General features: G+C 39.9%; 1 protein-coding gene across 2 annotated transcripts in view; it reads right to left on the reverse strand.

Moving 5' to 3' along the window:
* The window catches only part of PTH2R (parathyroid hormone 2 receptor), a gene marked incomplete at both ends in the record, with an annotated part of 88,831 nt that extends 74,977 nt beyond the window's left edge, over positions 1 to 13,854 (reverse strand). Inside the window, one exon of one of the 2 annotated variants that reach the window (XM_080797864.1) lies at positions 13,765 to 13,854. In XM_080797864.1, the coding sequence (XP_080653990.1) occupies positions 13,765 to 13,839 (75 nt within the window). The remainder of the gene's footprint in view (positions 1 to 13,764) is intronic. The other variant, XM_080797863.1, reaches the window with a different exon arrangement.
* Positions 13,855 to 14,080: the final 226 nt, after the last annotated feature.

The raw sequence follows: 14,080 nt of genomic DNA on the forward strand, positions 1-14,080 counted from the left end.
ATGGAGGCTCAAGAGCATCCCACTAAAAAATGAATGGATCAACCAGGAAATTAAAGAATAATTGAAAAAATTTCAGGAAAACAAATGAAAATGAAAACACAACTGTTCAAAATCTGTGGGACACAGCAAAGGCGGTCCTGAGAGGAAAGTATACAGCAATATAAGCCTTCCTCAAGAAACAAGAAAGGTCTCAAGTACACAACCTAACACTACACCTAAAGGAGCTGGAGAAAGAACAGCAAAGAAAGCCTAAATGCAGCAGGAGAAGAGACATAATAAAGACCAGGGCAGAAATCAATGAAATAGAAAACAAAGAACAGTAGAACAGATCAATGAAACTAGGAGTTGGTTCTTTGAAAGAATTAAAAAGCTTGATAAACCCCTAGCCAAACTTATCAAAAAGAAAAGAGAAAGGACCCAAATAAATAAAATCATGAATGAAAGAGGAGAGATCACAACCAACACCAAAGAAATACAAACAATTATAAGAACGTATTTTCAGCAACTATATGCCAGCAAATTTGACAATCTGGAAGAAATGGATGCATTCCTAGAGATGTATAAACTACCAAAACTGAACCAGGAAGAAATAGAAAACCTGAACAGACCCATAACCAGTAAGGAGATTGAAGCAGTCATCAAAAATCTCCCAACAAACAAGAACCCAGGGCCAGACAGCTTCCCAGGGGAATTCTACCAAACATTTAAAGAAGAATTAATTCCTATTCTCCTGAAACTGTTCCAAAAAATAGAAATGGAATGAAAACTCCCAAACTCATTTCATGAGGCCAGCATTATCTTGATCCCAAAACCAGACAAAGACCCCACCAAAAAGGACAATTATAAACCAATATCCTTGATGAACACAGATGCAAAATTTCTCACCAGAATACTAGCCAATAGGATCCAAGAGTATGTTAAAAGGATTATTCACCATGACCAAGTGGGACTTATTCCTGGGATGCAAGGTTGGTTCAAAATCCGCAAATCAATCAATGTGATACAATACATTTATAAAAGAAAGAATAAGAACCATAGGATACTCTCAATAGATGCTGAAAAAGCATTTGATGAAGTACAGCATCCTGTTTTGATCAAAACTTCACAGTGTAGGGACAGAGGGTACATACCTCAATATCATCAAAGCCATCTATGGAAAACCCACAGCGAGTATCATTTTCAATGGGGAAAAACTGAGAGCTTTTCCCCTAAGATCAGGAATGTGTCAGGGATGTCCACTATCACGACTTAGTAGTTGTGATCACGACGGCTATTTAACATAGTACTAGAAATCCTAGCCTCAGCAATCAGACAACAGAAAGAAATAAAAGGCATCTAAATCAGCAAAGAAGAGGTCAAACTCTCACACTTTGCAAATGATATGATACTTTATGTGGAAAACCCAAAAGACTCCACTCCAAAATTGCTAGAACTTGTACAGGAATTCAGTAAAGTGTCAGGATATAAAATCATTGCACAGAAATCACTTGCATTTCTATACACCAACAACAAGACAGAAGAAATCTAAATTAAGGAATCAATCTCATTTATAACTACACCCAAAACCATAAGATACCTAGGAGTAAACCCAACCAGAGAGGCAACGAATCTGTATTCAGAAAACTATAATGTACTCATGAAAGAAATTGAAGAAGACACAAAGAAATGGAAAAACATTCCATGCCCATGGATTAGAACAAATATTGTGAAAATGTCTATGCTGCTTAAAGCAATGTACCCATTTAATGCAATCCCTATCAAAATCCCATCTGTTTTTTTCAAAGAAATGGAACAAATAATCCTAAAATTTATATGGATCAAGAAAAGACCCTGAATAGCCAAAGGAATGTTGAAAAAAAAGCCAAAGTTGGTGATGTCACAATTCCAGACTTCAAGCTCTATTACAAAGCTGTCATCATCCAGACAGTAAGGTACTGGCACAAGAACAGACACATAGCTCAATGGAACAGAATAGACAGCCCTGAAATAGGCCCTCAACTCTGTGGTCAACTAATCTTCAACAAAGCAGGAAAGAATGTCCAATAGAAAAAAGACAGTCTCTTCAACAAATGATGTTGAGAAAATTGGACAGCCACATGCAGAAAAATGAAACTGGACCATTTCCTTATATCACACACACAAATAGACTCAAAATGGATGAAAGACCCAAATGTGAGATAGGAATCCATCAAAATCCTTGAGGAGAACACAGGCAGCAACCTCTTTGACCTCACCCATAGTGACTTCTTGGTAGACACATCACCAAAGGCAAGGGAAGCAAGGGCAAAAATGAACTATGGGGACTTCATCAGGATCAAAACCTTTTCACAGCAAAGGAAACAGTCAACAAAACCAAAAGACAACTGATAGAATGGGAGAAGATATTCACAAATGACCTATCAGATAAAGGGCTACCATCCAAAATCTATAATGAACTTATCAAACTCAACACCCAAAGAACAAATAAGCCAATCAAGAAATGGGCAGAGGATATGAACACACATTTCTATAAAGAAGACATCCATAAGGCCAACAGACACATGAAAAAGTGCTCCACATCACTCGGCATCAGGGAAATACAAATCAAAACCACAATGAGATACGACTTCATACCAGTCAGAATAGCTAAAATTAACAAGTCAGGAAATGACAGATTTTGGAGAGCATGTGGAGAAGGCAGAACCCTCCTATGCTGTTGGTGGGAATGCAAGCTGATGCAGCCACTCTGGAAAACAGCATGGAGGTTCCTCAAAAAGTTGGAAACAGAGCTATCCTAAAACCCAGCAATCACACTACTGGGTATTTAACCTAAAGATACAAATGTAGTAATCCAAAGGGGCATGTGAACCCAAATGTTTATAGCAGCAATGTCCACAATAGCAAAACTATGGAAAGAACCTAGATTTCCACCAACAAATGAATGGATAAAGAAGATGTAGTGTGGGGCACCTGGGTGGCTCAGTGGGTTAAGCCTCTGCCTTCGGCTCAGGTCATGATCCCAAAGTCCTGGGATCGAGGCCCGCATCGGGCTCTCTGCTCGGCAGGGAGCCTGCTTCCTCCTCTCTCTCTCTGCCTGCCTCTCTGCCTACTTGTGATCTCTGTCTGTCAAATAAATAAATAAAATCTTTAAAAAAAAAAAAAAAAAGAAGATGTAGTGTGTATATATGTATATATATAGATAGATAGAGATATATATATCTATGTATATATATATATACACATAGATATATATATATACACACACACACAATGGAATACTATGCAGTCATCAAAAGAAATGAAATCTTGCCATTTACAACAACGTGACTGGAACTAGAGGGTATTATGCTGAGCCAAATAAGTCAATCAGAGAAAGACAATTATCATATGATCTCCCTGATATGAGGAATTTGAGAGGCAGCGTGAGGGATTTAGGGGGTTAGGAAGGAAAAAATGAAACAAGATGGGATCAGGAGGGAGACATACCATAAGAGAGTCTTAGTTTCAGAAAAAAAAAATGAGGGTTGCTGGGAGGAGGCGGGTATGGAGAGGGTGGTTGCGTTATGGACATTGGGGAGGGTATGTGATGTGAGTGCTGTGAAGAATGTAAGGCTGATGATTCACAAACCTGTACCCTTGGGGTAAATAATACATATGTTAATAAAAATAATTTTTTAAAATAATAATAATAAGGTCAAGAAACTATAAAGTAAGTTTCACATGGTAGAAACTGTGCACTCATTAGCTACAATTAATCATGTATATTAAGAGAATAAAGGAAAATTACTATGAGAACTTGTAAATTAAACCATTTTCTATGACCTCTCAAAAAAGGGATGAATGTTGAAATGAAATTTTGGTTTCCCTAATTTCTGACATAAGGATGTGATTGCCTATCACACAACTGCTAGCTTTATGGATGAAAGAGAGGAGGTTGAAGTGTGACTATTTTTAGATAGTTGAATGAATAATGGTGTCTGGGGAGTAGGAAAAGGTAACATGTAATAAGGACTTTAGTCAATAGGTTTGGGATTAATAAAGGGTTCTAAATCAGTAAGAAGTGGGAGTCTACATGGTCTTACCAGAGGTAAAATAAAACAACTCAGAGAGCCAAGGGTGTGGGGAACAGTAAAGGGCTATATTTGACAAGACTGTGTGAGATCAGCGTAGTCTGAGACACAAACTTTTAGACAGATGAGGGGAGAGACACAAGAGCCAGCCACCCAACAATATTGTGTCTTATCATGTTGACTTCCTTCCCAAAGGAATCATCATCACTCAAAGGTTGTATTAAACATTAATTCAAATGTAGAAACCTTTCTGAGAATACTGAACATGATCTGTTTGAAAAAGTGGGCATGTGTTTGACTGTGTTTCTATTTCCAGTGATTATCACAGTGTCCAGCACATGTGAGATCCTCAAAGAACTTGCTGCACTGAATTGTCATGAGTAGAGGGTTATGGGTTTTTTATTGTTGTGTTTTAACTGAACTATAATTGATGTGTAACATGTTGTATTATGTCCAGCTATACTGATTTGATATTTGTATATATCATGAAACGATAACCACAATAAGTCCATTTAACATCTGTTACCATACATTTACAAAATTTTTTTCTCATGATGAGAAATGTTAAAATCTACTCTCTCAGCAACTTTCAAATAATGCAATACAGCGTGATAACTATGGTCAACATGCTGTACGTTACACCCTTATGACTTACTTATTTTAAAGCTGGAAGTTTGTACCATTGACCACCTTGCCCATTTGGCCCTGTTTGGAGATTTTTGTTGTTGTTGTTGTTTAGATAAGGTGTTCTTTTTTTTTTTTAACAGCTTTATTAAAATACAAAGAACTAGTGGCTCCTGAGTGGCTCAGTCAGTTAAAACGTCCAACTCTTGGTTTCCGCTCAGGTTATGATCTCAGGGTCATCAAGCCCCACATCAGGCTCCATGCTCAGTCTAGAGTCTGCTTGTCCCTCGCCCTCTGCTCCACCCCCCAGGTGGCAAGTGCATGCATGCACACACATTCTCTCTCTCTCTCTCTCTCTCAAATAAATAAGTAAAATCTAAAAAAAAAGAAAGAAAGAAATACAAAGAACTATATCTATTTAATGGGTACAACTTGGTGGATTCAGACACATGCAAACACTTAAGATGCCATCACCAAAATCAAGGTAATAGATGTAGTCAGCAACTTCCTCAGGTAGTTCAGGAATGACAGGATGGCTCTTGGTCACTTACTACACAATTAGTATGAGCAGTAAAAGATGTGATAAACTCACAGACAAAATGCCATTCCTAATATATTACCAATCTGGTGGGAAACAGAAGCATACTGTGTCTTTTGGATTGATGTTAAAAGGCATTTTTAAGACCGCAGGAAAGCCCCACGTGTCTACTTACGGTTTCTTCTAGTTTTTTAGATATCTCTAAATTCAATTAATCAATATGAAAATTGTGCTTAAGTTTTGCTTACATGACTACACAAAAGCTTCTGGATGTTGTGTCTTACAGACTTTATGCATCTAGGAAGTAAGATAGGTTGAGAGGAGAAGTTCCACTTTGGTGCTCATTATATGCATGAACGCCTTTCTGAAGGCAGTCTCCCATGGTGTAGGCAGAAAAATATGCAAGCTTAGACATATCTCATGCCCACAGAATTGGTATAAATGTATTGTTAAAAATAATCTTTGCTCTCATAAAGTATATTCAAAAAAATTACTGAAAATTTTTTTCTCACAGAAGACAGAACTAGCCTGATTATGTGAGTAAGAAAAGTGACAAGAAGTATAAATTATTCTCATTTAAGGGGTGCCTGGGTGGCTCAGTGGGTTAAACCTCTGCCTTCAGCTCAGGTCATGATCTCAGGGTCCTGGAATCGAGCCCCGCGTCGGGCTCTCTGCTCAGCAGGGATCCTGCCTCCCCCTCTCTCTGCCTGCCTCTCTGCCTACTTGTGATCTCTCTCACTCTGTCAAATAAATAAATAAACCTTTATTAAAAATTATTCTCATTTAAGAAATTGTAGCCAGTTTGCAATTTGATGTAAATGGTTTCATAAAGAAGAGGAAGAAGTTTACCTTAATTACACACAGAAGTCTGCTCCAATCTAGTCACATAAATATTTACCCAAATAGGATTAAGCAACACTTTTGTTTGTTTGCTAGGTTTTTAAGTATGTTAATAATATGTATCTTGCTATTAACAAGAGTATTTGACTTATTTGTTAATTCAAGCTGCAATATATAATAGGTCTTCTACCTACAATCATACAAACACTTACCAATATTTAATGAGCATCTACTAGGTACCCTGTACTGTAGAAAAGTTATGAAGAATCAGTTCTTGCCCTCAAGTAGTCTACTACCTGTGGCAGGACATCAAAACAATATGACATATTTTTAAAGAAAGAACATATCAGGGGTGCTTGGATGGTGTAGTCAGTTAAGTGTCCAACTCTTGGTTTCAGCTCAGGCCATGATCACAGGGTCCTGGGATCGAGCCCCGTGTCAGGCTCCACACTCAGTGTGGAATCTGCTTGAGATTCTCTCTCTCCCTCTCCCCCTGCCCCTCCCTCTCATGCTGTCTCTCTCACTCTAAAATAAATAAATAAAATCTTTTAAAAAAGAAATGGCATATCATTTATGACTTTAAAATAAAAATTATACGTGATATAATTCAGAACTTTCTACACTTGCCTTCCATTTAACAACTTAATAAAATTAACATGAACATGAGCAAATACCATACTTGATAAATCTTTAGGAGCAGTGCCATCGAAGTAATAAACAAGATAGTATCGCTGTAGTAATTATTACCATCCAACATTACATTGGGAACTCTAATTAATGCAGTAAGATAAGACAAAAGATAAAAAGAAATAACAGCTATAGTTATTGGAGAAAATTGTTACTGTTTCGGAATAATCTTGGTAGTTGTGAATCAGTAAATAAAAATAATCAATTCTCAGGGCACCTGGGTGGCTCAGTCACTAAGTGTCTGCCTTTGGCTCAGGTCATTATGCCAGGATCCTGGGATTGAGCCCTGCATCAGGCTCCCTGCTCAGCAGGAAGCCTGCTTCTCCCTCTCTCACTCTCTCTGCTTGTGTTCCCTCTCTCACTGTGTCTCTCCCTGTCAAATAAATAAATGAATTCTTTTAAAAAAAATAATCAGTTCTCTTTACCAGCAATAGCTAGTTAGAAAATCTAATAGATATGATGATGACTACGGCGACAATGATAGCAACAACAGTGATGGCTCAGACTTAGAGTGAGTAAGCTCTCTGACAGGTGCTACATTCAGTGTGTCTCCTGAGATTTTCACGCTGTGTAATTCACACACCAACTTACTGAATTTGGCATTAGGTCATCCCCATTTTTCAAATGAAGAAACTGAGCTTTTGAGATGCTAGTAAGAGAGGATAGGAAATGTAGATTCCAAATTCAGTTCTGATATCAAAGTCCATAAGCTTAACCATTTTGTATACTTCCTTCCCCCTCCAGAAAGCTGTGATTTACGTTCTTTGAGATCTACAAAATCCCACCAGCCAATGGAATAACTGTTAAGCTCAACACTGAGCCTGCTTTATCAGTTACTAGGACAAGAGAGCTCTGGAAACACCAAACTCTCTTAGAGACCAACAACACTTTTCTCTCCATCTCCATGACCAGAGGCATGTTCCATGATCTCTGCCCTTAGAATAGAATGACTTTTTTAATATTAAAACCATAGTAAATGATTAGAGACTTCAGCTCCGAGTGGAATCAAAGAGGATGAATTTTCTTGAAATGAAAAAATACAAATGAGCTTATTCAAACATTTATGCAGAACCTACTACCTAAAGATACCACGCTGATTGTCATAGGGTGTTCCAAATTGTTTATTAGTCCCTTTTTCCCTGTGAATTTATAATTTAGGAGTAATCTCTGTATACTCTCTTTTAAGCAAGTTAGCCAGTCCTTTCACTTCCATTATACCTTCCTTGAGAAAGTATCATTCACACATGTGGCTCCAGGTCCTTCCTACAAAGTGCTGATGCTAAATCCAGAGTTTTCTTAAGCTTTATCATCCAATATCCAACCAGCTCCTAAATATCTCAGGCATCTCACGCTCAGCTTATCTAAACATTTCACTCATCATATCTGCCCCAGTCCACTCTTCCTTCAGCTGAATGTTCCTTCTGTCTCTTGAATCCAACTGCCTTCTTACATCTCCAATTCTACACGGACACACCAGTCAGAACAGCCACCATTGCCTTCTGAGTAGTTGCTCTGTCTTCAGAATGACTTCTTCAGAAGGGGAGACAGATATTTAGCAAGTAGTCAGATCAACAAATGTAAAATTATAACATCTATCAGTACGATGAATAAAATATATCCAATTGCTGTCAGAATGCAACTGGGTCCTGAAGGAGGAACTGTAAGAAATAGAAGGAACAGTGTTGGAGGCAGAGAGAATAACCTTGAAAAACACACACACACACCCCTATTTAAAAGCCTTCAATGGCTCCCAATCATGTTTAGAAGTAATCTCAATCCAGGGCACCTGGGTGGCTCAGTGGGTTAAAGCCTCTGCCTTCGGCTCAGGTCATGATCTCAGGGTCCTGGGATCGAGTCCCGCATTGGCCTCTCTGCTCAGCAGGGAGCCTGCTTCCTCCTCTCTCTCTGCCTGCCTCTCTGCCTACTTGTGATCTTTCTCTGTCAAATAAATAAATAAAATCTTTAAAAAAAAATTTTTTTTAAAAAGAAGTAATCTCAATCCAATAATCATTCCATTAAAAATCTCTTAACTAATCTACTAATAGAAAAGAGCTGGAGGGCACCTGGGTGGCTCAATTTGTTAAGCGACTGCCTTTGGCTCAGGTCACGATCCTGGAGTCCCGGGACTGAGTCCGGCATCCGTCCGGCTCCCTGCTTGGCAGGGAGTCTGCTTCTCCCACTGACCTCTCCCCTCTCATCCTCTCTCTCTCTCTCAAATAAATAAATAAAATCTTTAAAAGAAAGAAAGAAAGAAAGAAAGAAAGAAAGAAAGAAAGGAAGGAAGGAAGGAAGGAAGAAAGAAAGAATAGAGCTGGCATTTTCATTATCCAACACCTTAAGGCTTTTGAGAGTTTGCACACTTTTCAACTCAATATTCCCACATCCCATGAGATAGTCATGGTGTCTTCATCACTGTCACTTTAGATTGGAGGAAACGGAGGCTCAGAAGGTACACTGGGCTGCCTAAATTCACACTGCCATTAAAAGATTTAAAGAATAACTCAGGGAGAAGGCAGAGGGGAAAGAACGAACATCGATTCTAGCAGATGACAAATCCAACAGAAGCTCAAGACAGGAAAATAAGTGGAATGTGTGACTGTTAGTTGAAAATGTTCTATTTTTGTTCACGAAGAACTGAGGAAGTTCCAAGGAAATGAAACCTCTCTGCGCATGGCCAGGAAGAGGCCACACCTAGCTCCCTTCTATCTTGCAGCTTCTGGGCTGCCGACGCTGAGGGTTCTACCTGCAATTAGCACAGCCACAGAAGACAAGGCTTCCCCATGCCTGGAAGACAAATGAAAACCGTCCTGGCTGTCAACAGGAAAGAAGGAGAACAAACCAGCCATTCCTCTTTAACTATGGTAGTGTTTATGGGAAGAGGCATGGTGCAGACATAATCAGCAAGCAAGTTTCAGTTTGATTTCGCTAAGAGTAGTCCATCAGCTTACCATTAGAGAAGCTGGTGAAGACACCATGGCTGTCTCATGGGACGAATATCCTAATTATGTCCTCATTCTTAAATCTGCTGATGATGGCTTGTTGCTAGTTCCACCTGCTATCACCATGATCTCCAACTGACACAGAGACTGAGATACGGCTGTAGGCTTACTTATTTATTTATTTATTTATTTATTAATCTATCATCTATCTCCCCTTTTCTCTCTATACCCCACTCCTACTTCTCTACCTCTCCATTGCAACCATATATGTGAAATTTATATACATATACCTCTTATCTAGATGTGCATACAATATGTATTTCTGCTTTATGTGCATGTATTTAAGTGTATGTAAATGGGATTATGTTATATATCTCATTGTTTATATGCCATAGCTTATCCTGTTTGAAAGATCTCATACATGCTATTTTGTGTACATTGAATCTACTGCTTTTTATTGATGCCTAGTGTACCCCGTGATGAGCACCCAGGTTGACCCCAACACACAGAATTATTGCAATAACCATTATGAACTTGTCTAAGAAATTCCTTGAGATATATCCACAGAGATGGATGTTGTTGGGACAGAAGGCTGAATAGACATAATTTAGCTAAGCAATGCCTAACTGATTTCCACAATAAGGACACCAATCCGAGGGGTGGGTCCCAGGGTAGAAGCCAGGGTGTGGATCATGACTACTCTACTTGTTAGTTGTGTGACCTGAGAAAATTACCTAATATCTCTTAGCCCCATTTTCTCCCTTATGAAATGAATAATTACAGTGCCTATCTCATAAAGTTACTACGAGAATTAAATGAGATAACAATAGAGTAAAGGGCTTAGCACAGTATTTGGTCCTTGGTAGGTAAATAAATATTATCACTGATTATCACCCCCTCCCCACAAGTATGAGACTTCTGATTCTCCAATAGACTCTGAATCTTCATAATGGAAGGTCAGTAGAGCTAATCTTTCTCACTGAACAGAATAAAAGCAGAGGTATCAAGTTCATGGCCAAGGAGGCTGCATGTTTTTGGAGGAGGAACTTGAATGTGGCTTTGGGGCTCCCAAGCTACTGCTCCTTTCCCCACATCAGAATGTCCATGACAGTGTTGATATTCTACTCAGGGAAAAAATGAATGATTACTGAAAAACAAAATCTGCCCATGAGTATCCGCTCATACCTAGTACTGTATGGAAGTTACGCACTTCCACTGAATATGTCATGATCTTCTGAGAATTTTCTCCAGTCATTGTAATGCATTTGTACTTACTTCCGGGCACATACACTGTCAGAGCCACACTGATCTGCAGCCATGGAGCCTGCAGAAGGTGACTCAGTCACATGGGGTCAGCCCATTCTTGAGCCCAGCAAAACCTGTGTTGTCCCTTGGTAATTTTGTAAGGAAGGCAGACACAGAGGTGCACCACTAACACAGTCCTTCAAGAAACAACCAACTACTTGTCTGTAAGGACTGTGGTTGCCTGACAGCCTCCAGTTCTGGTTATTTTCAAACATCTGTCTCAGCTTTGGAGCCAAGTGCACAATTACATCAACAATCCTGAGCTAATGAGTAAACCACAGTCAGAGTACGAGGACCTGGCAATTTTATCACCACATGGGACTCCTCTGATGGGCACCCTTTACTCCTGAGCTCTCCACGAGGTTGGCTAAGACTCTGCTGGATTTCCATCCTGGTCTGAAGCTCTCCCTGTCCAATTCTACTTTCTCACACTTTTCTCTTTCACAGACATTTCTCCCCAGTAAACCTACTGTACCACTAATTGCATCTCAGAGTCTGTGTCCAGAAGGACCCACTGACACAGTAAACAAAACACTACACATATTTATACAATGCTCCCAATTTCCATAAGATAATCTGACATCAAGAAATGTATTACTGGGCACTGTAATGACATTTGATATGCAAATACATGAGTTTTGAACGGTGTATCTTCACCAACCAAAAACGACAGGGATCTTTAAAAACAATTGATAGGTACTAGTCTGTACTATCTATTTTGTGATGTGATCCAATGCTTACTAAATAATAAACATTTGTTCTACACAAGATATTCTGCTTTGATGTTCTATCAATATATTTTCTAAATTTAATATACATATTAGCTGGGAATGAAGATGAGCAGACTGACGATCAGAGAAGTTGTGAACGTGTCGGTGTAAATCACTTTAAACTTCAGATTTTGTTTAAAGGGCCAAAAACGATCACTTCATACATTCTTAATTTATAAACATAAATGGAAGTCAATTTAAAGCAATGTATCTCAACTGGGGCTGATTTTGCCTCCCAAGAGACATTCGGCAACATCTAGAGACATTTTTTTGGTTGCAACAACTGGGGCAGGGGGGGGTGGAGGTGGGGGAGGGGCAGGGGGTGGAGGTGGGGGAGGGGCAGGGGGTGGAGGTGGGGGAGGGGCGAGGGAGGGGTGACGCTACCGGCATCTAGTGGACAGGATAGGAATGTTGCTAAATATCCTACAATGTACAAGACAGTCCCCACAACAAAGCACTATATGGCCCAAAATGTCAATAATGTCAAGGTTGAGAAACCTTGGTTTAAAATTATAGAAAAAGTGTCCAATGTCCTGAGTGTTTTATTGAAAGCTAAAAGTAAAAGAAATGTTCTACCCATAATCTCATAGTGATATTTTGTTGTTGTGCTAATCAGTATCTCCCCATTCTCCTAAAAAAAGGTAACCTCAAAAACTGAATAAAATAAATGATTACAATCATTTGCCCCTTATACAAGGAAGCAATGTTTCTAAGCAAATTATTCAAATATCTTAATGAGACAGAAATGCAGGACATACATTAGAGATCACCAGGGTTCCATAACTGTCACCAAATCCTTAGGGTTTCTTTTTTTTTTTTTTTTTTTTTTTCCATTTGCTCATATTCTTTCTGTTACCTTGGTGGAATTTTTCAGGTTTGAGCATACCCTGCTTTCACACACCCATTGTTAATATTATTGGTTAACATATAATACACATATTATTTGATTTTTTAACATAGCAAGTGTACATTAAACACCCTGGTCATGCTAGACAAAGCCCAGTATGTAGCAGGGAAGGGCATTTTTTCCTTTAACGCATGTGGTTATGTGTTAAATAATAGTAATAATAATAAATTTCTTTAAATTGGTCTTTGAGGATAATTGACATTTAAACTTATCATCTGAAAACCAAGAACATAGTATTAAGTTTAGATAGTATTAGTACAAAAATCAATGCTTTAATTTTTCTCGTGGTTAAAGAATTTAAAAAAAAAAAAAAAAACCACTTGGGGCTCCATTTGACGGTCAAGGTGCGCCCTCTGCTGAACAGAAGACAGAAATAACCTTAAAACAGTTTAAATTCACAGGGTTCTTGCACCGCTTTGCCCCCATCACTACACGTATCTCCATACAGCTCATCTGAAAAGTTGAGTGTAAACCCCACATTTTATTTGACTCAAAAAAAGTTAGGTTGAATTGTGACTTGCATATTAGAAAGGACTTATGCTAAAAGGTCGCCCAGAAAAATTTCTAAACAGTATCAGCAGCATGAAATGACAACTAACACTCAACATTAACAATCTGAGCTTTACTTAACATGGTATTTTTGTTCTGTCAAGTCTCTTCGCTTTCATGGTATGTGACTATCAGGGAGAGCCAGTTATCCTTTCAGTCAGTAGTTACTATCAATCCTAGAAGTTTAAGTTCTCAAAAGTGACAGTATATTACCAGCAGACAAAAATAATTTGGATTAATTAAATGGGAACCAAGGAGTCTCGGGGCAAGAAAAGTTCGTGCACCTCCGTCTCGCTCTCCTGATCCAGAACCGGTTGTAAATTAAATATCCCCTTACTTTGCAGATGTCAAAACGCTCCCCCAGGACACTCACCTAAGATCTATCTTTGTGGCTCCACTAAATGCCTGTCAAACCCTGAGGGATGCGTGTGTGTGTGTGTGTGTGTGTGTGCCTGGATGTGTTAGCATGAGCCCGCGCACGCCTCGGTCTCCGGCTCCCTAACGCCCCGGGTCCCGAGCCTCCGGGAAGCAGGTGTCGCGGAGCACCTGCTCTTACCTGGGCTCCGGCGAGAAGGCAGCCGCCGAGCAGCAGCCACCCCCAGACGTGGGGCGATGCTCCCGGCCCCACCATGCCCGGACCAGCCCGAGCGAGAAGCACAGACGCTCTCCCGGAGCCCGGAGAGGCTCCCCCCTCGCAACTTGGCCGGTGCGGGGCAAACTTGTGGCCGGGAGCGCGGCGCAGCTGGGGCGGCTCGGAGCGCGCGTCGGATCTCGGTCCTGCGCGGTGAGGCCCGCGCCTTGGTGGGGTCGGCGGGGGAGAGCGGCCCCTCAAGGCCCGCGTGGGAGGAGGGGGCAGGCGGACCCTGCGGATG

Source organism: Martes martes, assembly GCF_963455335.1.
Source record: "Martes martes genome assembly, chromosome: 3".
Lineage (NCBI taxonomy): Eukaryota > Metazoa > Chordata > Mammalia > Carnivora > Mustelidae > Martes > Martes martes.